At 39.6% G+C, this 25,655-nt stretch overlaps 1 protein-coding gene across 3 annotated transcripts in view; it reads left to right on the plus strand.

The window, feature by feature from the left end:
• Positions 1–25,655, plus strand: part of MYO1E (myosin IE) — a 73,858-nt gene that overhangs the window by 25,446 nt on the left and 22,757 nt on the right. For all 3 annotated transcript variants that reach the window (XM_083871137.1, XM_083871136.1, XM_083871135.1), the window contains exons 2-13: positions 3,497–3,640; positions 6,232–6,321; positions 7,211–7,305; positions 13,042–13,129; positions 14,807–14,896; positions 15,683–15,814; positions 17,129–17,263; positions 18,394–18,526; positions 21,961–22,157; positions 23,066–23,146; positions 23,530–23,616; positions 24,883–24,969. In XM_083871137.1, coding sequence (XP_083727263.1) covers positions 3,497–3,640; positions 6,232–6,321; positions 7,211–7,305; positions 13,042–13,129; positions 14,807–14,896; positions 15,683–15,814; positions 17,129–17,263; positions 18,394–18,526; positions 21,961–22,157; positions 23,066–23,146; positions 23,530–23,616; positions 24,883–24,969 — 1,359 coding nt within the window. The remainder of the gene's footprint in view (positions 1–3,496; positions 3,641–6,231; positions 6,322–7,210; positions 7,306–13,041; positions 13,130–14,806; positions 14,897–15,682; positions 15,815–17,128; positions 17,264–18,393; positions 18,527–21,960; positions 22,158–23,065; positions 23,147–23,529; positions 23,617–24,882; positions 24,970–25,655) is intronic.

Below are 25,655 nucleotides of genomic sequence, written 5' to 3' on the forward strand. Positions count from 1 at the left end.
GTACACGCCTTTAATTGCAGCCTTGCCAGTGCTGCCTCCGCTCCCTGCGCAACGTCAGATGCCGGGGTTGGGAGCCCGGGGAGAGCCTGGGGGAGGCCTGGCAGCCAGGTTGTTCTGCTCTGCTGTTTCCACTTCTGCGGCTTTTAGCAGCCTGTGAGATGTGTTTTTGTTTTGGGGCTGCTTTTTTGTTTTGGTTTGTATTTTTCCTAATCTGCCGAGCTCATCTTTTTCCAGCTGCTCAGGCATTGTTAGTGCTGACACAAAGACTTTCATCTGCTTATTTATTGTACACTTAGACCACACCTTTAACCGAGAAAACCTGAGGGAAGCCAAGTATCCGTCTGCTGACACCTGAGCCGCACGGCTTGGCCCGGGGCTGCACCTCGGGCTCCTTGGCAGGTCTGACCGTGTCCCAGGAGACCTGCCTTGTGTCTGGAAAGGGCGGAGGGAGAAGTGTCTTATGTGCTGGATACCAGAGGGCAATTAGCAGCTGGGAGAATTAGCCTGAGTGCACCCTGCAAAGCAGGTTCTAGTGGACACCGGGTGACTAGCTCAGGTGTGAATGGTCTCCAGATTAGAGTGCTGCATTTTTTTCTCGATAATGGAATGCTCTGGCTAAAAAAAGACCTTAAATTCTCAAGAAACAGGCAATAAGAACAAATCATTAATGTAACTTTTAAGTATATAGCCTTGACTTTTGGGAAATACGCAGCCTGGAGTAAGATGAGTTACTTTTATAACTGCTATGATGTGAAGTACATGGTTATAGTAGCAGTTGGAAGTGACTGAATTTGTTAAATTCAGGTTAGACTCTGTAGTCATTGCTCATGCTTGGAAGGGCAGGAAGCTGGGAGTGGGTGGCGTCCTCTAGACAAAACACTCATATGTTGCCCGAATAAAGCGGTGGTAGCCACTACACCTGACTCTGACTGGTGTTACCTTCCTGGAGAAGGAGTGAGAGCAAAACTTGACCACGGCTGGTCAGGCACTGCTAAAGCTTGGGCTTATTTCTAGATCCCAGGGAGAAGTCTGACAATAATCTGATGGTGATAATGTGCTTCTCTGCACATTTGAATATAAAGCCGTGTTTTGAGAGGAAAAGGGTAATTCCAAACTGCTGCGAAACTGCCATTTAAATTGAGTTACAATTTTAATGTGATGGCACTACTTAGTGCCATGACTCTCAGCTGTCTTCTATGCCACTGTTTTACTGGGTGTTTAGGCTGCTGCCTTTTTGTTAAACCTCTCTGCGGGGTTTGCAGTGTCCGTGGCTCAGTTTTGGTGGCTGCTGTGGTTAGAGCAGGGCAGGAGCGCAGGGCAGAGCCGCTCTCAGGGGAGCTGGGCTGCCCTGGCACTGCCCTCATCTTCCCTGCTGGCTCCCAGTGCTTTTGGGGAAGAGCCCTTTGGCCTGGTGCTGTGTGTGCTTAATCACAGTCAGCAACAGTCAGTGACTTGCATAAAGCTGCTGTTTTGCAGACAGTGTGCACATTTTCCATGTATCCCATGGCTTTGCAAGCTTTGTGCTCATTGAGCTCACTGGGTCTGATGCCATGGCTTCCAAAGGGAAGCTTGATTGTTTTCCCAGTCTCGTTTCTTACACGTTTTCTGTGGCTTACTGCATTATCTGGTACTAAACCACATCCTGTATAGCTTTGTGAACGACCTAATTATCCATATTTATGTTGATACTGTATCTTTTTGTCTATCCTGCCAGTTCCTTTTTCCAAGTGTGATATCACAAATAGCTGATGAATATACTGAAGGAAATTATGCTTCTCCATTGGACTTCTGTTTTCTTCAAAAACCCAGGCTTCAACTAATATTTTCAGTCATATGTTTTATGACAATTTAAAAAATGATTCTTTGTTTTCTCGTGCTTTCTGATAACCACTTCCATTATACAGATAGAAAATTTACATGGTTCACACAAGCTAAGCTATTTATTGGAACTCATGTACACTTGTGGACGTTCAAGCAAATTGCTGAGATTGTGTTTTCAGACATTTTTATCTCTGCTGTACTATATTTGAAAGCACTCTTGATATAAGTTTGCAACTGATCTGCATCAGAGTAGCAATGACTGGAGGCTTAAGAGAAAACACACATAAAGCCTACAGCTTCTGTGCTGTCTGCAGTATCAGGGTTTTGAGGAAATTAACTCCAGGTAAAAATCCCAGTGGTCTTTATGTCAGTGGACATGAAGCCAAGCTGTAGGCCTGGTGTACCGCTTGGTGTTAGCACAGTTGTGTGGGTCATTTGCTCCTGCAGAGCTGTGTACACACCAAAGTTACCCCTCTGTAAGTTCCTGATGTCCCATTTCAAAATACCAATGCAGCTGAAGTGTTCAGAGTGCCTGAATTTTCTTCTTCAATCTGTAAAATGTTTGCAGAATAAAATCATGTATATACTTTATAATAATAAATTGCTTCTATTCTGGTGAATGTGACTTGATCCCAGATGAAGTACAACAGAGCATTGTAGTTAAATCACATTGTTACAAATTGTAGCATTCAAGAATAAGGGGAATTTGCAGAATTGGCGTTTTGTTGGCCGCATCTTCCTTGACAGCATACTGGATCACTTCTCAGTGTTAAATGTGGTAATTCCAGCATCACTAATTTCAGTAATTGTGTAAGCAAAAATTAAGTAGAAAACAGGAGATCAGAACCCCATTAACATTGACTACCAGGCTACAGAAAATAGGTTTGAGTTTGGAGAGAAGATTTATAGCTGAATTAATAGCCTTGATGTTGACTGGATTTAAATCTGTTTGTGGGTGTATCCATGGAACCAAACTACTGTTCAGATCAGCTGGAAGAAAAACAGATTTTGATTCAAGTACAGCATGAAATGTCACATGTTTTAGTAGCATCCTGAAATAGTAGTCTCTGATGTGGGGAGAGTATCTATTTAGATGTCACTGAAGCATGGTGACTAACAGATCAAAAGGGACTGTGAAGACATGCAGCCGACAAGCTGGGGTACATAATTTGCAGAACATCCCTGAATACTTAACTGCAGCAGGCTCACAGCTTCCCTCCCAGGAACAGCTTATGTGCAGCTTTGACTTAAAAGACTGAAAAGAATGAGGAATGCATTGTGGTGATGGTAATTATCCTCACTGCTAATAGTTACAATGTAGGAGTGTAATTTTTGCATCCTTAGCTTCCAATAGCTGCATCTCAGTTGGAATAATTGGAATGTTTTTCTACTAGATTTAAAAATGTCTGCCATCTGAGATCTGTTCTGTGTGTAGGTGGTCACAAAACCCCATGGAATTACCTTCTAGTTTTGGAGGGCAGTGCAGTTCTTTAACAGTGCGGAGCAAGTCAGCTGACACCATTTCTGTATGCTTTCACAGAATGCCTGCATCAAAGAACAGAATTCAGTAAAAGAAAAACATTTGGGAACTTGGAATTAGGATAATGGTTTTCAGTTATTTAGTGCTGATGAGAAATGTAGTAACCTTTGTGATGTTGATTGTGCTTTCCTGCAGGGCAGCAAAGGACACTACAGATACCACTGGCAGAGCCACAATGTCAAGCACAGCGGAGTGGACGATATGGTCCTGCTTTCCAAAATCACTGAGGATTCCATAGTGGAGAACCTGAAGAAACGATACATGGATGATTATATTTTTGTATCCTTTGTTGGTTTTGTGGGGCCTCAAGGCCTTACTGAGTCAATGTGACACTAATTTTATGTACGTATTCTCTTTAAGCAGATTACTCAAGGATGCTGAACATTTTATGTGGTGCTTCACCTGAGATAACAGAAAAACTCAGCTAATTATGAGGGTTGAAAATTGGATAGCAAAAATTATTTTAAGGTATTCTTTTTAGTATGTTGAAGATTGTACCTCCATATATTTATACATTCATGTGACCCCTGAACCCTCCTGAGGTAATGCTACTTCTAAGAGCAAGAATTAATAGATTTTAGGTGTGTGTACATTTATTGATGCATTGTCTTCCATACCTCCAAAATTATAATACTTTCAAAATAGCATTTCTTCTGTGACATAACCCCATTTACAACTTATTCCAAAATTGTTAGTACTGTGAATCATGGGATGATGGAAACAGATGAATATGTCAACATGTGTAGATCTTCAGTGTTTTCACTTGGATTTTTTTTATGATTAATGAAAATGAGAAAATTTAATACCTGAACATGCAACCTAACAGGAAGAATAGACGTCAGTACCCAAGACTTGCTTTTTTTAAAAAAAATCATATTAAAGCAATTCCTTAAGATAAGAATAGTCACTATTTTATTTTCAGCTTTTACAATGTAACATGAGCTGCAGTAATGAATTTGGTAAATTCTAGTCAGTGATTATATACTAGAAAATTATGCTGTTCCTTCTGCTTTAGCCAGGTTTTCATACTTCCTAGTTGTATCTGCAGAATAGTTTCCTTGAAGAGTTTAACATATTTTAGCAGAAAGAGGAGGAAATATAAGATCTCCTGGCTGTTTCCATATATTCAGATGGTAAAGAGCTATGTAGCAGCTCAATTTAGCAAGGGCTGATAGAGGAAAGTTCATGTTGCAGTTGTTTCCATCACGAACTGCAGAGGTTTCTAATACATGTGTGAACGTGGGTTTGGATCCTCTGTTCACTGAAGTACCACACTCTTACTAAAATTGCTTTATAGGAGCATGATGAAGTTTCACAGCATTTGCCAGACTACAGCACAGGGACAAGCTGTAGAATCCTTCCTGGTAGTAACAGGAGTGCTTTTGGCCCACAGAGTGCTGCGTGTTCCTTGCAGTGTGTGCACAGAGACTTCAGTGCTCTGTGCAGGAGAAAGAGTTCTGCTTTCTCTTTTTTTATGAAAATAGTGAGAGTAACATGGAGATGATCTTTCTGCTAAAGTTCGAATAAGGGTGTTTTCCAAGGGGTCTAGTGGTCACATTGAGGGGTCAGTCTTACCTCATGTAGGAAGGAGGGTTCCTTTTGCAGTTCTGTAAAGGCTTTTCATTCAAAGATGAAGATCATCTCTTGAATATTTGAATTGTTTGCGTGTCCACCAATGAACGTTTCTCAGTTCTACATTGTACAGAGATGACGGAATCATCCCAGAAAATGCTGCTATTGTTTACCAACAGAAAACTGTCATTTCAAGTGTTTATACTGACACAATGAGTAATTGATCTGTTATATCCAAGACCCAGATGTTGTCACTCTTTTTGAATTAAATTAAATACGTATGAAGAAAGCATTGCAAATTAATATTAGAGAAATGATGTTCATTGAGTTACAGTTCTTCTCTAACATGTTACCTTGCCTTGGCACCACAGTAGGAAATTGCTACATAGGACAAACCAGCAGGGTAGATTTGTTATTTCTCCTACTTTGTACAGAACGCTTAGATAGCAAGTTTGCCTGTGAACAATTCCAGGTTGTTAATAAAACCTGCAGTACAACATCTGGGACCCATAGGTGTGGGCTCATTGCTGACTCCCAGCTCAATGAAAAATGATACTGATACCTGTGAATTACTGTCAGGTAATGTGTGCACTGTAGCTGTAGTTCCAAAAGGTTTATGAAGTATTTAAAATACAGAGCATGTGCAGCTGAATGCAGAATGATGAAATACTGTATTAAAAGTATTGCAAAAAATCTAATAATGGCTTGAAATTGAGTGTCTTGGTACAGGGCAGCCTTCAGGAGAGAACTCTGAGGGACTGTTAATAGTTTCACTCATAAAATAACACCACAGACTGAATTACCCAATACCCCCAGCACCCCCAGTGCATACAGCTGAGTAATTGTCTAATTTAGCTCAGCAGTGGCCGTTTCCACCCAACTCTGCTTGCTCAGCACTGTCCTGTGAGATCAGAATGTGTCACTGCACTGTATTCTGCAAAGGTCAAACCAATATTTTCTAATACTGACAATATGACCTCTTCAGTTACAAAGGACTAAAACCAGTTCAGATGTGCCATTTCCTTTCTGTATTTTTATTCAAGGTGTGTCATGCTTTGGCCTTCAATACATGTTTCTGTACTTAGCTTGTCCTAAAATAAGATAATACAAAAATATTCCAATTGAATGGTATGTTTATATTCTTGTAAGCCTGCTAATTTAATTTTTATTAACAATCATTTTAAGCTGTGGTGGGTTTTACTATTATTTGAAGTATTATGTAATAGATGGAAAAGTTCTTTGTCACTAGTAGATGATACTCTATGAAACTGTTGTTACCTTAACTTCTTTGAATGCAGACATACATTGGCTCTGTATTAATCTCTGTGAATCCTTTCAAGCAAATGCCATATTTTGGTGAAAAGGAGATTGAAATGTACCAAGGAGCAGTAAGTAAAGCAGTCTAAAATATTGTGCAGTATTCAGGAACTTAGAAATATTGTTCTGCACAGTTTATAGCACTTGGAAGCATTTGTTTCTGGATTTGCTAGCATTGTGCTGGCCTGGGAGAACTTGGCAGATAATCATTGCCATAGACTGAGTCTTCAGACTGAACTCCCTGCAATGTAAGATCAATATTTTAAGAAAATACTTGTATTGATTAGGTCTAATCCATATTAGGTATCTCTCCTTGACATATCCCTGCTCCTGTAAAGGCAGTTTTTAAGCTGTCATATGCACAAAATGGCCATTAGTGGATTTGGTGACTCTGATTTCAGAACTCTAACTGGACAAGAACAATAAAGAAATGAGGTGCCAAAATTAGATGCCACTTTTGAAAATAGAGCTTAAAGAATGAGTCAGCACAAGAACATTAGGGACATAAAATTCAATTTCCTGCTTGAATTGGACATGCCCACTCAGGGAAGCTGTTGGGTTTGGATGGCCCAGGGGATGAAAATGGGACCCGAGGCACCAGGCTCTGAGTGGCGCTGGGCGAGAGCATTGTTAGCACATGAGCACTGGTGGAATAGGCTTACTTAAATTGTGTGAGTTTCCTTTGGACAAGTAATACATTTTCAGCAGAAGCCATTTTTAGAACAGGGTATTTCTAGGAGAAAATTATGGATTAGAGAAAGTTTACTAACAAAGTCTAGAGACTTTGGTTTGTTTTTATTGAATGTACCAAAGAATTCTTGGGGAAAATTCACTATAACATGCTATTCAGAATTATTTTTTCCAGAGAAATAACTCTTCCAATTTAAATACAAATTTATTTTGCTCTTTTTGCATTTTTTAATACTGTCTTGAAAAATTATTCTTTATTTCCCCTTCTAGGCACAGTATGAAAACCCACCACATATTTATGCTCTTGCAGACAGCATGTACAGAAACATGATTATTGACAGAGAAAATCAGTGTGTCATTATTAGGTAAGAAAAAGATTGGCAAAAAATATTTTATCTTCTTATGGTGTTTTAACCTGAAGAAGCAGAAAAGTTTATTATGTCATTAAAAATCTGTCCACGTTCATATTTTGGGATTTTCTGGGATAGCTAAGTATTTTCTGACTCTCCTTTTTGTTTTCCAGTAAAATCTTGATGATAGCTTAACCGCAAGAAGTCTCTTACTCACACAGCCAGCTTCTTGTCCAATACCAAAATTACAACAGCTTGAATGAGTACATGAGGGGGCTGGATTAACAGCTGTACAGCCAGAGACTGTTAAATCCAGCAATCCCACATGGACTGCATTTATCATGGCCTTTTGTTCCTTTTGGAATTTTACTTGCATTCACTCAGAGACAAAAGGCGAGAGATACTGGGAGATTAATCGTCTTCACTATTGATCCATTTTAATTAAGTGATAGAATTCACTGTAGAATTATTACTCAACTTTTTAATGACAGGCATTATTTAAGTGACAATCAAAGTGAATTTTGGGACCAGAGTTAGGCTTTGTTCTCATCTGTGGGTTTTGGGTTTTATAGGTGGTGTGTGATAAAAGAAATGTGTGGAGAGCAAGGACTGCAGGATCCTGCAGCTGGGACCCTCTGCCTTCCCTTGCGACAGGGCTGCTGGGGAGGTTCAGTGCAGAGCACCTGGAGCTGCCCTTGACCTCCCAGGGCTGTGCAGGGATTTTACACCTGGGAAGGCCAAGCAGATGCTAACAGTGTGCTGGGTCCAGGGAGGCCCTCCCTGCTCCTGGACCTCTGGGACACAGGAAACAAAAAGCCCAGAGCTCTCCTGCCTGTCACTGGGATGGCTGAGCTGTTCCCTGAGCTGAGTCTTTCTGGAAAACTGATGCCTTTTGCTGTGCTGAAGTTTACTAGGCACATGTAGTCAAATTGAGACCTGTTAGGAATGGGTAAAATTGGGATTTTGCTTTTGGCATAAAGCAACATCCCAGAGAGTGGGATGTTTCATGTGAAGCTAAATTTACAGTGAAAATCTTTGAGCTGTTGTGGATTGTGAATAAAACCCCTACTTTTTGATGCTGTGCTATGCCCCACCATGCAGTGCATGCAGAGAGTCACATTGTGAGAGAGCTGAGATGCAGATCTGAGATATGAACTTGGAGTTTTAATTTTACATGAGAATTCTTTTATTTGAACTCTGGATGATACTTGAATGCTTTTTGGAATGTACATTTCGTATGTGCAGAGTGAAACTTCTCTCAGTGTGTGCACAGCCTATTCAAAGTCTGCAGGTGTTAATTGAAATCTACTGCAAAACTCAAACAAGGAGGATCATGTTTGCAAGGGACATTTCAGAGAGTTTTTTTCCTTCATACACATTTATTTTTCCTTTGATACTTTTACTACAAACACTGTAGAAACTGTGGGCTAGACTTACAAGTAGTTTTCATTATGATTTTGGGTTTTTTGGGACACTGGTTCACAGCCAGGTGACAAAGGCTAAGTCTGGCCTCTGTTGCATATGGCGCCTCAGGAATGAAGACAGAAGGATGGGGAGGGGGCAGGTGCACACCTGCTGTGTCCTCCACTGTGTGTCTGTGTGCTTTGGGCACCTGTGGGATCTGCCTCCAAACCTGGGAGGGGACATGCATTCCACAGACGAGGTGTGTGTTTCAAGCAGGTGAAGGGGGCTCCCCAGTGTAGGCAGAACACCTTTTACCTGGACATTAATTCCAAATGTCTTTGGACATTGATAGGAAAACTCATCCTCTTCAAAAGTCAGTGAATGAACTGGGAAAGCAGATCCAAAAGAAAATGCAATTCTCTGAAAGTCTAGATAGATGGCAACCAAAAATAATCTCTTTTCATAGCATAATACTAATTTTAAAAGAAAAACTGTTACCAAACAACCTTTCCAAGGCCAGGGAAGGCTTTTTCATTAGCTGAGTAATTCCAGCATGTTTGCATATGTATTAAGAAAATTACATGTGCACAAGTCTAATCATAGCTGAGCTGCTTTGCATGGCTGCTGCAGAGTAAATAAACAATGAGGTTATTCATGGGCTGCCTCAGGGCTGGGCTGAGCCCAGGGGCAGGGTGTGCTTAGGTGGGAGCAGTGCCCCCAGGTCCTCCCTGCCTCTGTGTGCATGGGCCAAAGTGCAGAGCAAGTTCACCCACAGGGGTAACACGGCTACACTGGACTTTATTTCTCATTCAGGTGATGTTTTACTGAGGAATGACATTTAATTTAGACCTTTCTTGAACTAAGCTCGTCAGGCAATTAAAACAGTGTTGACATTTCCCCCCTATTTGGTATGGCAACCCTTCCAAACTATCAACAAGGAGTTGTTCAGTCAAGATTTTAATTACGAAGAATTGTCTCTTGTGGCTTTTAGTTCCTTTTGGGCAATCACTGTCATTTAATTGAGAGAGTGGAGGTTATGGTTAGTGTTTTTCTGTTATGTAGCAATAAATGCATTTCTTCAGAGTGTTGTTAAGGTTTTACCTTTCTATAAAGCTGAGAACTTTTTTTCACTGTGATTCTGTGATCCCTGCCAGGAGATGTTGCCATTGCTTTAAAGCAGTTTTTCTTGTTTGCAGTTTTAGATTACATTTGCCATTTGCGTGGCAACATTTGAGTCCAGGAAAGCAGTGTATGAAGACTGCATGTCTGAAAACACTATACATCTTCTCTACTACAAATAGGTGTTAATGAAAAGATCATTTCCACCCGAACTGCTTTTAGTGAACAGCTCATGTCTATCCTAAATCTATTAAGTTCAAAATTCAGTATGAGATTTCTAGTCAGCTTCTGTGTCTCAACTTTCCAGAAGACTCAAATGACTGATCATTCTAAAACGTCTGGGGAGAGCCTGACTGGAAATATGGCTGAATTTTAATAAGGAAGTGGTAGAAACACTGTAGTCTAACACTGTAAGAAAAGTTAGGTTAAAGCTCTGATTCAGAAGGGAAAAATATTTCACTGAAATCATGCTATTGAGGTTTCTCTGAACATAATTGCAGAAATTAAATTTTCTGTGTAAACAAACTAAAAAACTTCTCCAAACACAGCAGAGTATTTTACATACACGGTGTTCTTTACCAGCAGATGCAAGAGTTCTTTATAAATATTTGGTACTAAAATTTCTGCATTATCCTGGCGATGTAGATAAGCATCACTTGTATTGTTCTACAGCCATGGATACCATATTAAATGGCACTCAGAAAATTAATTTTAGAGAAAAGGATGATGCTGTGTATCGGATCTGGCTTCTCTAATTACTGATTGCTTCCTCTGGGAAGGAAGCAAGGAGCAAAACAATTCCCTTCTGTGTTTGTAGTCTTATTCTGATTTCAGCTAAGTATTAATTGATTTTGTGGAAGAAAATGTCATTTTTCTGAAGGGGCAAATAATGCTAGAAGAAACAATATATCTTTAAAGGCATTGTAATTTTTGTTAGTGATTGAGATTTTGTGCTAGTTTAAAAGTCTCTGAGAAAATTGTCAATACCACAATTCACTTTAAGCTATTGTAAGAATTTTTTCAAGCTCTAAAAACCTGCATCAAACCTACTTCAAACTACCAAGTTAGATGATTCTTACATGTTCTTAAAATAGTTTTAATAGCAGCAGAGCAGTAAGATTTATATGAAGCAGCTGCAGGAGAACCATTTGGCAGGAATGCCACAATTTCTCTGTTCCATTTGAATACCTGAGCTTTACTGGGGGCAGGATACCATCCCATCAGATAAAGCTACTTTGGTTCATAAATAATGCATCCTCTTGTTTTATTCAAGTTTAATTGGAGTAATTTGCTGGTCTTTGATCAATAAAAACCTAAAACTGAAAAACAGTGCGTGCATGCATAAATCTAAAGCACTCTGGAAGGCATTTTTTTGGCCAAATTAATTTACAAGAAAAGAGCATTTCTATTGAAACAGAGGCTAACAATAAAACAGAGCTTTATTGCTCCAGGTCAGTTCTCTGGCAGACACTGTGGAGTAAGAAATACACGCCACACTTAATTTGAGCAAGGAGGAGAAGAAAATGGATGCATTGAAGAAAATCTTACAGAAATGTGTTATATTTTTACTGTGTAATAAATAATACCTGATCAGATTCATTCAGTGTTTGGTCCTGGATCCTCCCCTGTACTCAGTTGAAAACTGCAGTTTGTAAGCTCAGAGTATGATTCAAGTTCACTTGGTTTGTCTGGTTTTACAACAGGAAGAACAAATCTACTGCCAGCAGATTTTGAAGAAATGTTATTTTAATTATTGAATACTTATGATTTGAACTTTTAAAAATAGTTTGCCATTCATGAAACTCTGTCCCTGTGAATGTGGTAGATACGCATAACACAGGCTTTTCTGATTGTTGGGAAAAGGTGACTCAGAATAATAATAATAATCATGGTCTGTGCTCCACAGATGGATGCTCAATAAGTACTTTTTCACTCTTTCAAGTTTTCAGCTTGATCTGTAAAACTGTAGTCAGGAGAAGACAAAAGCATGAAAACATTTCTGGGAAAATAATTAAAAAGAGCCTTGTGGTATTTCTGTATTGTTTGGAAGCTTTAAAGATGTAAAATTACATTTGCAGCTTGGCGGTTTGGGGAGTTTTTCCAGAATGAAACCTTTAAAAATGTGTCTGTTAGTCATGCTGATAAGGAGCTCTGAGTTGTTCATTCTCAGTGAGTCCCTTTCCTGTACAGGACATGCTGATGTTTCTTTGGCAGATGTAGCTAAAATTTGTGCAGGAAAAGATGTGCATTTGATCCATATCCAGGAACAAGTGGGCGCAGGATAGAAGAGTCAACAGCGTTCACTGAAATTACTCAGGAGTTTAAAGATAGCATGGATTTTCACAAAAGAGAAAACTATTTTAGCTCTTTTTGTGACATTGAACCAACATCTGTGTGTTGTTCTTTTTGCTTTGGTGTAGTTGTCCAGGTCAAGGGAAATGCATTAAGGTCAGAGCTTGCACCAAGGTTTACGAAGTCTGGAGGAATTCAGTTGAAATGAAGGGAAGAAGCTTTAAGGGATGAAGTGAAGGGAGGTTGGATTGTCTGGCATGCCAGTCTTCTTTGCCTCTTGAGAAACTTACTGATTGCAAGAAGGCAAAGCTGCTGGTGTTGTAAACACCATTCACCATTGAAGTGAAATATTATAAAGGAAGGAAGGAAGGAATTGTGAGAGCTAGTACGGGATATTAAGACTTCTTGTACCCTGTGTCGAGAGGCATAGGAACAGGAAGGTAGTTCTTCCGTCATTCAGGATGTGATTAATAATGCCTCATTATTTTATTCAGGAACACCTAAAACAAAAAACTACTAAAATGAAATGGGTATCTGGTATGGCATGCACAGCTCAGATTTTCAAATTAGTTTTTGTGTCAAGTCCTGAAATCCCCCTAAGTAGAGATGGGAATTGAGTCTTTAACACACAAATTCTCTTTTTAGCCTCTTGCTTTAAGTAGACATTTCTCAATGTACATACTTTTCTGACCTTGGTGTCTCACAGAGGTTCTGGTGCCCATGCAAGATGGTGAATTCAGAGTTCTGTACTCACAAATATGTCCCAGTATAGTGCTACCACACTAGATCACAGTCTGTATTGCCAGGTTACTCAGTCTGAATGTGGTGTATTTAATTAACGTACCTCACCTTGGTGGACAAGATGAACTTCAAAGTACCCCACTGCAAAGTTACTTAAAAACTAATATGTACATTTTTGTGTTTCTTTTTCTATAGTGGGGAAAGTGGTGCTGGAAAGACTGTAGCTGCTAAATATATCATGAGTTATGTCTCCAAAATTTCAGGAGGTGGTCCTAAAGTACAGGTGAGTAGATACACAGTAGTACTGAAGCATAAGCTTAGTCTAAAGATTCACTTGAGAGGTGCAATGACTAAGGGTGTTGGGGCACACACTGGCAGATAAGAGGCTGTTTTTACCTTGAGGATGAGCAGCCAGAAACACGTGGGGGTCAGAGCAGAGAGCCCTGGGCAGCTTTGCTCACCTGCAGGATGCTGTGTGGGAGCCAAGGCAGGGACAGGCACAAGGGCAGGATCAGCTCTGCTCCAGCTGCTGTAGTCCTTATCCTGAATTGCATCTGCAAAATGGGTGGGTTTTGTCTTTCTCTTTGTTTTGTTTTGTTTGTTGTTGTTTTTTTTCCCGTTAAGTGGTAAGAGGTACTTTAATTGTTCTAAACCAGATTAAGAATAACAATCAATCCTTTTAGTAGATGTGTGGTTTTTTCCTCCTGTGTTGGCATTTTATTAAAAATTGACCTGGCTTTTTGGATTCCTGTTGCTTCCTTTAAATTTTTAATTTGTATGTATGCATCAAAGAGGCACAGCAAAAGCATCTTATTTTATGAGGCTACCTAGGCAAAATTAGGGTGTGTGAAAGCTGCCTGAAGAATAAATAGTTTCTTTTGTTAATAATTATGCTGTTAATGTCTGTTCTATCTTAAAACTAAAGTTAATTGAGTGAAAGAGCCATAAAAATTCCTTTAATGACATTTCAGTGTCAGTCCTTCACTGACAGGCACTGGTAGGCAGTGGCTGCTTTTACCAGTCCATTCCTGTTGAGTGCTTACTGTAATTTTTACTTTATTGCAGTCTCTGATGTTGGGTGTTTTTTCTGCATAATTTTGTGCAACAGTGACACTGGAACCATTGTAGAGAATAACTCAGTAACCAAGAGAATGATCCAGAGAGAGTGCATTGTGTTATTTTTGCAGTAAATATAGTAATACTTTATAAGTAAATGTTTTGTTTTGTTTAAAAGAATCCAGCTTTTTGTGCAAAATTGAAAAATACTCTTAATAATTACAGAGTTAGGATTGATGAGGTTGGTAGGTTGCCTTGAGCACTTCCTTTGAAATAAAATTCCATCTTCTTTTCACAGCCCAGCATGCACTAGGTTTTTTCCAAAGCTGATGTCTTCTCCATGATTTGAGCTCCCAGGACTAGATAAAGAGACAATAGTAACACATGACTTTGCTTTCTTAAGACAACTGAGTACCATTATCAGTGATCCCAAAACAGATTGCTGAAGCAGTTGCAGATTCCTAAATTTCATGCTACTCTGACTTCGCTGGTTGTGGTTCCAGATCCCCCCCAAAAAATTAAATGCTCATATGTAAGTGTGGTTTAAAATGAAGATGATGGAAAAACCAGATCAATTTATCGGCTGTGTTGCTTGGCAGAACAATGCACAGAAGAATCAGGTTTTAGCCTCAGGAATTTTGTGTAATTCTGTAGGATTTTCCTCAAAAATAGGAACTGAAATGTCTGAAAGAAAAATAGTTGGATTCTGTTCCTTATATGATCAAGAGAATTTTTTACAAATGCGGGATTTCTTGCCTTTTTAATATATAATTTATATGACATGGGGTTGGTGGGTTTTGGTTTTGTTTTTGTGGTTTTTTGGGGGTTTTTTTTAGAAAATCTGTAAGCACTTTAAAAATATCTATTTCTGAATTTGCATTTCTTTTGTTTCCTAAAATCTTAGCATGTTAAAGATATTATTCTGCAATCCAACCCTTTACTGGAGGCCTTTGGGAATGCAAAAACTGTGCGGAACAACAACTCCAGCAGATTTGTAAGTCCCTGCACCTTCGAGATGACTTTACTCTTCCACCTTCTGTGCTATTACAGAGACAGGTTTCAGGGGTATAATATTAATTTACTGCAGGAGAGGTAAATCTGAATAAAGTATAAAGTGTATTTTGAACAATGGGAGACGTCAGAGGCTTCTGTTTCATTCTGTACAGGTTGTGCGTTTCTTCCTCTATGTGTACTGGGGACAGCTTTTGAAGTACCAAGGCTGCAGCCTTTACTAATATTATACAGGCAGTAGGCAGGAATTACCTTCAGTCTGTCATTCCAGAAGAGTCAGGATAATCCCATGAAATGACTGCTGACTAAATTGCACACCACAGTTCCATTTTAAAAAGTAACACACAGGCTTTAAAAGTTTGAGATGTGTACCTTGGCTAACATGAGTGTTAATGCAGTTAATGTCTCCCTGAAAGCAAGAGATCGTGGCTTTGCTTTGCTTCCAGGCAGAACAGTTTGCTGTTGTCAGTCTGTTGAACTGGCTTGCTGTGTAGGTGAGCCTTGTGGTTTCCTTTGTACTAAGCAAGAGTCTCAGCAGTAAGAGAAGCCACTGATCTCCTCTGTACGTTTGCATTTAAATGGGATATGTTAATGTCAAGCTGTATAAATGCAGAAAAGACGTGGTGGGTCAAGAGTCTGAGCTCAGGTTGTACCTTGAGGTATCTATAAAGATGAAATAACCTTGTAACCTTGCTTGGAATGCAATACAAATGCACAATTTTGAATTTACATTTACTAATCATTTAACAGCTTGAATTATTTCTTGCAGGGGAAATACTTTGAAATACAGTTTAGCCCAGGTGGAGAACCAGATGGAGGGAAAATCTCCAACTTCCTCCTGGAAAAATCTCGAGTTGTAATGAGGAATCCTGGAGAGAGGAGTTTTCACATTTTTTACCAGGTCAGAAATGTCTAAGTCGTTTTTGAGTTATGTAAAGTATTCTAGGACCTGTTTTCTCTTTTTGATTGAAAAGTTGTTCTGAAAGCAGTGAGATTTGAGTGCACACTGCAAAGGTAACCTGTCGCTGCTGGGATGCTCAATAGCATGGTGAGACACCATCTGCCATAGACCTGCCTGGCTGCCTGTCAGCTCCAGAACAGAATACTGCAGCATTTCAAAGCCTTGCTTGGAAATTCATTGTGAACTCCCATATGGAAAAGTCCAGAGGAATATAACAGAAAATTAGAACTTTACAGCAGATTCCTTTTTAAACTGGCCTACATATATATATATAGAGAGAGAGGCCAGTTTATATATATAATATATATATATATATACACACGTCTGTATTGGCCTGTACATCTGGTGAAAGAGAAATTTGATTCTCAGTTTATTTTTTTTGAGATAGTTATGACAATAGTCTTTGTTACATTGTCCAAGTATCCCTTTTTTTGTGTTTAAAAAAACTTTACTGGCCTTCACTGGTGTTTGATGGGCATGTTCCTCACCTGCTAGAGTGCTGCTGATCAAGCTCTACAAAACTAGGGCCAAGACAGAGCTTTGTAAGTGACTGTAGCCAGCTTCACATACAGTAGAAGTGCCATTGCCAGAAGGGAAAGCTGAGTTGGCGCTGGAATTGCTCCAGGAGATGTGTGCTCTTCTTTTCTGAGGTATATGTATAATTTGCCCTGTCCTCCTGCTTTTCCTGTGGCCCTGGAGAAGTTTTTTGACATAAGGGTTAAAGACCATGGGGTTTGAGCTCTGTTTTGAGGTTTGTTCCTCCCTGGTGCAGCCATGTCTGTGCACGACTGCATGATCATTGCCTGGGTCTGGAGAGTGTTCAGGGTGCTTGTCCTCACAGTGAGGGCCACAGGTGATGCTTTCTGAATGTGTCAACTCTGCCTGCCTTGCAGCAAGTGTGGAAAACATGTTGCTGCTGAGGATTTAGGGAACACATTGTGGATCAGAAAACCCACTTTGTCTTTTCTTAAAGGTTAAAGGTAATGGAAGGCATTCTAGGCAGTCACATTTTTAGCCATTTATTAGTTGTGAAGTTAGAACGAAACCACTTGTGAGAATGAGATTGAGAGGCTAGTCTTTTGGATTGAGCAATTACCAGAAGGTAGGAAGGATACATCCCTGGCACAGCACCAGCAATATCTCTCCCTGAGTAATTTCCCTGAGTAATTTCAGGCTCAGTCACCTGTTTCTGACCTGCTCACCTCTGCTGGAGACTCCTGGGTGATACCTAATTTGGGGGTTTTTATTCTGCAGCTAATTGAAGGGGCCTCCTCAGAACAAAAAAGCAGCCTTGGCATTACCAGTATGGACTACTATTACTATCTGAGTCTCTCTGGGTCCTACAAAGTCGATGACATCAATGACAAATCAGATTTCCAAGAAACACTGGTGAGTTCTTTACCATATGATTTGCGTAGTGGTGGATGTATGTTTATTTCACTGTTCATTTTTAGCAAAGACATTGGTCTGTTAATGTGAGAATGAGAAATTAATGTAGATATAACTTATTCTAGTTGTATTTTGCCCTGAGGAGGAGTTATGTTAACCCTGAAGACAGGCTTTGTAGAAAAGTGTTGTGATTTTCAGTTTGTTCTTTTTCGCAAGGGCGCAAATTTAATGAAATTTAACTTGTACAGATAATCCGTAGTATGAAAAATGTGAAAATGCAAACACAGTGAAGAACTTGCATTAGAATAAAATTATAAAAGAGTGCCCTGTTTTAGCTGAATTCCCAGTGCTGGGTGACCTTCCATGCTTATTTAAAACAGGACAGCTGAAAAGCTGGAGAAAGGGAGTGTGAAAACACAGATCAGGGATCTTTATCCAGCACTGCTGCCAGTTCATTGTGTGACCTGCCAACTGCTGGTGTCCTGTTCTTAGGAATTTACTATTTAAAGTAGGTGTATTAACACAGTTATGTATGTAGCACATTTAAAAGCCTAAAAAAATAATTGTTACTGTTGTATTGGAGTTTATTTGGTGTTTTAGGAAAACAGTTTGTTGAGAAGACATTCTGTAAATTGTCCTGTATTCTGAGCTCCAAAACCCAGGGGTGCTGCATTTCTAGTAAGTGGCTGAAATTCACAGCCTGAGCCAGACACTGGGCTGCTTTTTACAGTCATTCAATACAGCTTCACAATTCTTAGTCTTGGTGAGTAAACTGACCGTGTAGAAGGAATAAAATCATTGTCACTTAGGTTCATTGTTTCCCAGTTTGCAATGAAACTATTTATTTTTAGTGTGACACTTAAAAGCAGGTGTTTATTTTTTCCAGAACTTATTTTGTTATTACATCTTCTAAAAAGTGTAGATGCTTCTGTATTTAATTTAAAAAATACAGAAATGCTGAAGGAGGACATCTGGTACCCTTTGAAACTTCATTACAGCTTTAATGAAATTTGGTTGCTTTAGGAACCTGAAGTGCTTTGAATAACTCTGCTTTTTAACACCAAAATTTTAAAAGGACTTCTATGACAAGAGTCTTTGACTGATGCAAATTTGTTTGGTTTTCTTCCCAGCATGCAATGAGTGTGATTGGGATCTTTGCAGAGGAGCAGGCATTGGTGCTGCAGATAGTGGCAGGAATATTGCATTTGGGAAACATCAGCTTCAAAGAAGTTGGCAACTATGCAGGAGTGGAGAGCGAGGAGTGTAAGTACCTCTGGAAACTGTTAGAGGAGCAGCAGTGGGCTGCAGCCCAGATGGCAGAAGGTGAACTGCAATTTAGAGCTGCTTATCCAAACAGAGCATCGTTCCTTGGAGTCTAAGGCTGCCAGTTGAGTCTCTGCCAAAACCAGGTGCTGAGCCCCCTGTTTTGTCTTGTAAAAGGCCACTGACTTAACAGGGGTGTGATTTTGAATTTGAGAAATCCTGTTCCAAACTTTGAGTATGAAATAATAAGAAGGGCTTGAGCTCTGCTTCTTTCAGTGCATCAGCACACATTTATAAATCTCTGTTTATGATGTGATTTGTGTCGCCTCCCTGTCCTTTGAAAGGAGCTCCCAGCTGTGGGTGTCCCTGGGCCCAGGGTGTAGCTGGTGCCCAGGCACCCGTGCAGGTGTGTGCACCCGTACAGGTGTGTGCATCCATACTGTGTGTGCATCTATACAGGTGTGTGCATGTGCTTTGGAAACAGAGGTTCAGAGCTGAACTGAAATGCAGACTTTACATTCTACAGTTGGTTTTCCTGTCTCGAGTTCCTCCACTGATACCTCATTGTTAGCTACAGCTACTGAGTAACTATTTCTTTACAATTCCCTTTCCCACAGTGCCCTGTCCTTGCCTCCCTCAGCACTGTTCTGGATGTGCTCTGAATGTGCTCTGTTCTGTAGCAGCTGGGCCCACAGCAGCAAGGTGTTGGAATGTTAATAGACTTGGAGTTTTAAATGTTTTTGTTGTGATTTACACCCTGCATCTAATGTGGAATTATGCTACTTGGATAGTTTAAGGACAGAGTGGATAAGCACAACATACATAACAGTACCTTATACAGACCTGTGTGTTCTCTTAATTCTTGGTTCAGAATGGGTCTTATGTTTAGGAAAAATGCATTTGTTTAGTTTTAGATACTTTATCATAACTAACTTATCTTGTGTAGTCAGCTTCACACTCAACTGTACTAGCACTCTGCTGGTATTTGTTTTATGAAATTGGGAAATAAAAATTACTAATTTTTAACCTTCCTAGTCTCTCAAATTACGAAGTTAAGTGAACCCAAAGAAAAACATTTTGTGATGTTGTATTTATATGCCTTGCGCTTCAATTTAAATCACGGTGTTAAATCTTTTAATCAAATCAAAGCATTTAAAAGCCATACAAGATGGATACAGAGTGGGTTGCATCAAAATAACAAATGGCAAAGACATGAATTGAAAAATAGATCATTGGAGGTGAATGTGTTTCTGTGGTGAGCTGTGTCCACCATGTTTCTCCTGCTCTCTGGGATACAAATACATACATTGTGTATGAATAATACATGACAGAAATTAGAAAGTAGAATGAATATCAAACTTACACATAAAGATACTGATTTTAAAGAAGCCAAAGAAGAAATAGTCATGTCTAGCACAGTTTCTTCACATTATGAAGATGAAAGTTGGGCTCATATCTCTTCTCAATTAGTCCTGCCCCCAGTTTACTGTTCATCCTAACCAACTAAATAGTAAAGCATTTATAGCCTGCAGAGCCATGAAAGATAAAGCACAAGGAACAACCACTGGTCAGTCCTGCTTTGTATAGGTCTGAAATAATAAAAAATTGAAGAGTTTGGTCAATAGTGTTCTTGTTGTTATACAGCCAATTGCAGAAAACCATGAAAGCCATTCTTTGGGACACCAAAATCTCTACTCTCTTGCTCTGAGTCAGAATCAAATCTGTGCAGACCATTCTTGACAGCCCTTTAGATAAATACGTCTTTAAAACTGCCAGTGATTGCTATCTGCTCTAGTTTTTGATTATATTAATAGATAAAAAAAGTTCTTATTTGCTGGAAATCTTCCATGCTACAAATCATGGCAAATAATAGTACTTCTCTCTTGGAAGGAGAAAAGAATTTAAACTGTCCCTCTTTACACCAGCATTATATTGAAAGGGTTGTTTTTCACTTCCTAGAAGCCCAGGAAGTGAGCCCAGTCTTTTCAGCTTTCCTTCACAGAATGTGTTTAAAATTATTCCACTGAATGCTACTGATGACTCTTTGAGGATCATTTTTTCAGTTACATGCATATTCTTCTTTATAATAATTTCCAGACTGTAACTTTATGGTCCCTAACTAGGGAAAACAATCAGGCATCTTAAGAATGTGAAGTTATATCAAGTGCTGGCCAGCTACTCTTCCCTTACAGTAAATCATTAGCACTGGGAAGGGAGAGTTTCTGAGCTCTGCATGGTGCTCCTTGCCATTAGACTGTCTTCATAAATTCCTATCAGTAGTATTGGTTAAGCATTTTTCCTGGCATCTCAACAGTATATGTGAGCATATCTGGTCTATAGTTGCTTACATTCTTTCCCAAGTTAAAGCATATAATGATTGACCTTTTCCTGTGCTCCTCAGCCTGAGTTCTCTGAATTACCAGAGATGTTGCCAATGACTCGACTTTGTTTGTGTGGTTCCTGGTACTCCAGAGTAAATTTAATCAGTTTGCTGATGGTAATAAATCATATTTTAGAAAGCTGGTGGTTATTTCCAATTTTGAAAATACTTTTGGAATAATGTACTAAAGGGTTTAATGAAGTCATGCTGTGACATTACAGATGTGTAAAGTGCAAGGGGCTGCTGCCTTAGTGATTATTTTACATCTTCCTCACAGTAAAATAGGTCTGATACCAATGGAACATGGGGGAGACACTTAGAGTTAATGTAGTTTAGAGGAGGTGCAATACCAACTCCGTAAGTTTTCCTCAGGAGCTGTTTCTGTTTGCTTTCAAGACACTTCTGTTTTTTCACTCCCTAGGGTGTGTGAAACTGCACTAACATCTGCACCATGTGCTGAGAGTGCAAGGAATACCAGACCCAGATGTATTTTTGTGTTGTACTTTTAAACAAGGGAAAACAGAATTGGAAAGTACTTACAGAATAAGGGATTAAAAAAATAAAAGGCAAGGTAACTGAAAACTTTTTGCAGTGTCCTAACTTATAAGAAGAAAGGATATTAGGAAGCAGATAGCCTACTTTTTATTACATTTGAAATCTTTCATGTTTTTACAAAGAATTTTCAATGGTGTCAATTTTGTTTCATGTGTGAGCTCTACATTTTATTTATGTCTCCTCCAAGAGTGATTTGTTTGAACCACACAGTTCAAAACTATGTCCTGTGGCAGCTTACATGTTTGAAGGATTGAAGGTACAGAAATAACAGACTATTTTACTTCAAGGTGATTTATCTTAATTGAAATCCATGTAAATAAAGAGTTGGAAATGTCCTTGAGGAGCATAGGGAAATTATGAAGACATAAGTCACTCCTCTTTTCCTTTTTAAGCTGCACACTCCATGAATTTTCTTGTTATTTGAGATACAGTTTTTTTTTTCCTTTGTTCTGTATTTAGTCTGTAAGTCATAATCCAGCAGGCCTGATCTTTCTTGCAGTTTTAGCTTTCCCTGCTTTTCTCCTGGGAATTAACGAGGACCGCCTGAAGGAGAAACTGACCAGCAGACAGATGGAGAGCAAGTGGGGAGGCAAATCTGAGTCCATTAATGTCACACTGAATGTGGAACAAGCCTGCTACACCAGGGATGCACTGGCCAAGGCCCTTCATTCCCGTGTGTTTGATTACTTGGTGGATGTAAGTTGGATTTGCTTGATTCTGCTGAAGTAATAAAACAAGTTCAAGGGCACTGGGAATGTTCCTTGCAGGCCTGTTCTTGCCTGTCACTGCTTTGCCCAGGCCTGCCCAGTGCAGTGGGAGTGTGACCATGGATACCAAACACAGGGCACTGCCTCTGACACCAGCTGTGCCTGCAGGCTCCTGCAGTCACTGTCCCATGGGGGATCCTCATCTCCTTCCTGCTGGCATCTGGACTTCTCTGAGTGTGACTCCCCCCTTCACAGCAGAGCAGAATTAGTTGGTTGTGCTCCTCTGATCCCACTTCCCTGCAAGGAGCCCCTTCAGCTGGATTGGCAGTGGAGCCAGGGGCCAAATTCCATTCTCCATGCTGAGATGGTCTCCTGTTCAGAGTGAGACCCTGGGCTGGAGCTGGGAGCCCTGGATGGAGCCCTGGATGGAGCCCTGGGTGCTCCTGGTGCAGCAGGGATCTGCTCTGTGGGGGCAGTGCAGTGAGCCAGAGCTTCCCCCCTCACAACAGCCCTGTCATCCCACTGGACAGCCCTGACACACACAGTGAGGTGAAGAGACTCAGTGTGCCCTCAGCAGAATTCATCAAATAGCAGACTTAAAGCTATTCTTTTGCTGTTGGCTCCTTTTATTTAACTGAGCCTATTACAGTGAAGAGGAAAGATTTTTATAGATAGTAGATCCAAAGGCTCACTGACCTGGAAAACAGAATAACATACTGTTCATTTCCTAACTGTTAGTAACACTTTATTAAAAAGTGAAGGCAAAGTAACCTATTCTGTACATTTGTATTCAATTAGAATCTATTATTTTAAAAGAATTTTAATATATATATTTAAGAATATTGATATGTTTTAATTGTATAAATTACAGTTTATGTTTTGTTTCTGTTTTGTTAGTCTATTAATAAGGCTATGGAGAAGGACCACGAAGAATATAACATTGGTGTCCTTGATATTTATGGCTTTGAAATATTTCAGGTATGACAATGGAATACTTGGGGTTTGAGGATATCTGACCTAGGCGAGTTTTTTTGTAATTTAGAGGGGAGAAAATTTAAATCAGAAAAAAAAATCACAGATCCTATGGCCAGAATAAAAGCAAAAAAATCCCAACTCATCTTCCTGGCTATTGTGATCTTACTGGTAATGTCTCACTTAATAAACATGAGGTATTGAAGACACTTCAAAGAAATGAAGTCATTGATCTTAAAAGAAAGATCTGAGATTCCACAAAAGTCTATAAAGTCAGCAGCCCATCTGTCACTGACAGTGTTTCTTTGAAGCTTATTGCCACCATAAGAACTAAAAATTATTGTATATAAGGCAGGAGACTGATTTTTACATTGTTTCCTTTTCTACAGAAAAACGGTTTTGAACAGTTCTGCATCAACTTTGTAAATGAAAAACTGCAGCAGATTTTTATTGAACTGACACTGAAGGCAGAGCAGGTAACTGAACATTTATTACTTCAGAATTCACAAATGACCTATGCCTTTTTCAAGTGGTGGAAAAATCGAGGTTTCATCATCTGTTAACAGTAAGATCTACCTTGTTAAGCAAGACAAAGGGAAAGAAAACAACCTTTGTTGTTAGCTGACCCTAAAACTCTAAAGCACTCAGCTGCAGCATTTGTTGTGTGATGGGGTGGTGCAGCAGCCAGTCCACCCCACGGTGTGCTAATGCAGTCAGATGACTGTGCCCAGGCGTGCTGCAGAGGCTGACTCATGGGCAGGCATGGAAAGCTGCAGCCTGGCTCCATCCCTGGGCTTCCCTTGGGCATGACACGCATTTCCTTGGGGATACTTTCCTTCATTTCCTCCACACCTTTTTTATTTAAAAAATAAATATATACGTATGTATGTGAGAATGAAATAGATCAGAGAAATACAAAACTAACGGTGAAAGTGTTTGCAGTTCTCTGCTCACAGTCTTACTGCCAAATCTCACTTTTTTGTTTCTGCATGGGAAGGCAGACAGGATGCAGCTGAGACAGGAGCCCTGTGTGCAGCGTGAGCTCAGGGCTGGCACCAACTTTGGGACAGGGTTTCCAGGAATGCCCAAACACAATTACAATTGGCTTTGTGGGAAAGTAACCAGTCATGGTGGCACTGGGTACACAAGTGATCTGCAGAGTGTCTCCTGAGCCCTTCTATGTGCAACTGACTAGGTCAGTGTAACTCAAATTTAATAGAGATTTTCCCCAGTCTTTCTTTAGGTGTCTTTATAGATACAGCAGTTGCATACAGAAATAAAAAGCTGCATCTTCATTTCGTGTACATTTCTGAATGTGTTGTCTGGGGGATCTGATCCTCAATGTGCTTGTCACAATCTTAATTTTTAAAATAGATCAGGATGTGGATACTTAGGTGCACTGTCAAGAGACTGTAAAAGTCATTTTGTTACTATTTGCAAAGTGCTTTGACAATAAATGGAGTTGAAATCTTCCTGCTGTTGTCAGTAACCACGGAAGGGCTATGAATGATAAAGGAATGTGTGGGGAGAACAGAGTAGGATTCCGATTCATCTTTAAGGCAGCAGAGAGCTGGATTTAACCATCAGTAGGGTCATTTCTCCCACCTCCACTCAGTCATACATTTGGCAAGTCTTCCTGAACATGAGTGCTGCAGAGTTTGTGTCTGTGGAGTGTGTTGTAAATCTAGTGCTACATCTACAGTGCAAAGGAATGTTTGCATCTGTTTCTTTTTACTTAACAGGAAGAATATGTACAAGAAGGAATTAGATGGACACCAATAGAATACTTTAACAACAAAATAGTGTGTGACCTTATAGAGAACAAAGTGGTAAGTATTTAGAGCCAACAGGTGGAGAAAACAACAAGATTTTTTTTTCTCTTAAATATTTGGGCAACTGCTTTTTCTGTAAAGAAGGTTCATAGGAAAATGCAAATACTGCTGTTCAGTTACTGAGTCATACTAAATCTATATAAAAATCTTACATAAGATGTTTTATAGGAGCCCTAAGATATGTCATGTAAGATACCATCCAAAAAGAGAACTATACCATAGCATGACTGACATGTGACTAAAAAACAAAGTAATGGGTTGTATCCACCAAAATTTATCATGACCTTACTGACAATCTGTACATCAGATAATGCTCTTTGTGTCTCTGGGAGATGTAATTCAGTTTGGGGAAGCTACAGCACCACCTTTCCTTCGTGCTGCTGTTGCAAATCAAGCAGAAACAAATGAAGAGACAGTATTGTAGAAAAAAGAAATTTTGTGGCTTTGCTCCACAGACTGTTCTGTAGTCTCAAGTCTTTATGTTCTATTTTGGGGCGACAGCAAATGTTGTCTTCAGGTCAGAAGTAGGGTGTTCTTCAGATAGTTCTTCAGCCTCATGTAGGCCAGAACAGTTGCTGAAAAACTGGAGTGACTTGTGCTTAAATGCACATCAGATTTTGTCCATTTTCTGTCTGTATGAGGATACCTAGGAAGAGAATAAGATTTCCCTCCCAATCTCAGAT

The sequence above is a fragment of the Zosterops lateralis genome (assembly GCF_965231275.1).
Source record: "Zosterops lateralis genome assembly, chromosome: 13".
Classification (NCBI taxonomy): Eukaryota; Metazoa; Chordata; class Aves; order Passeriformes; family Zosteropidae; genus Zosterops; species Zosterops lateralis.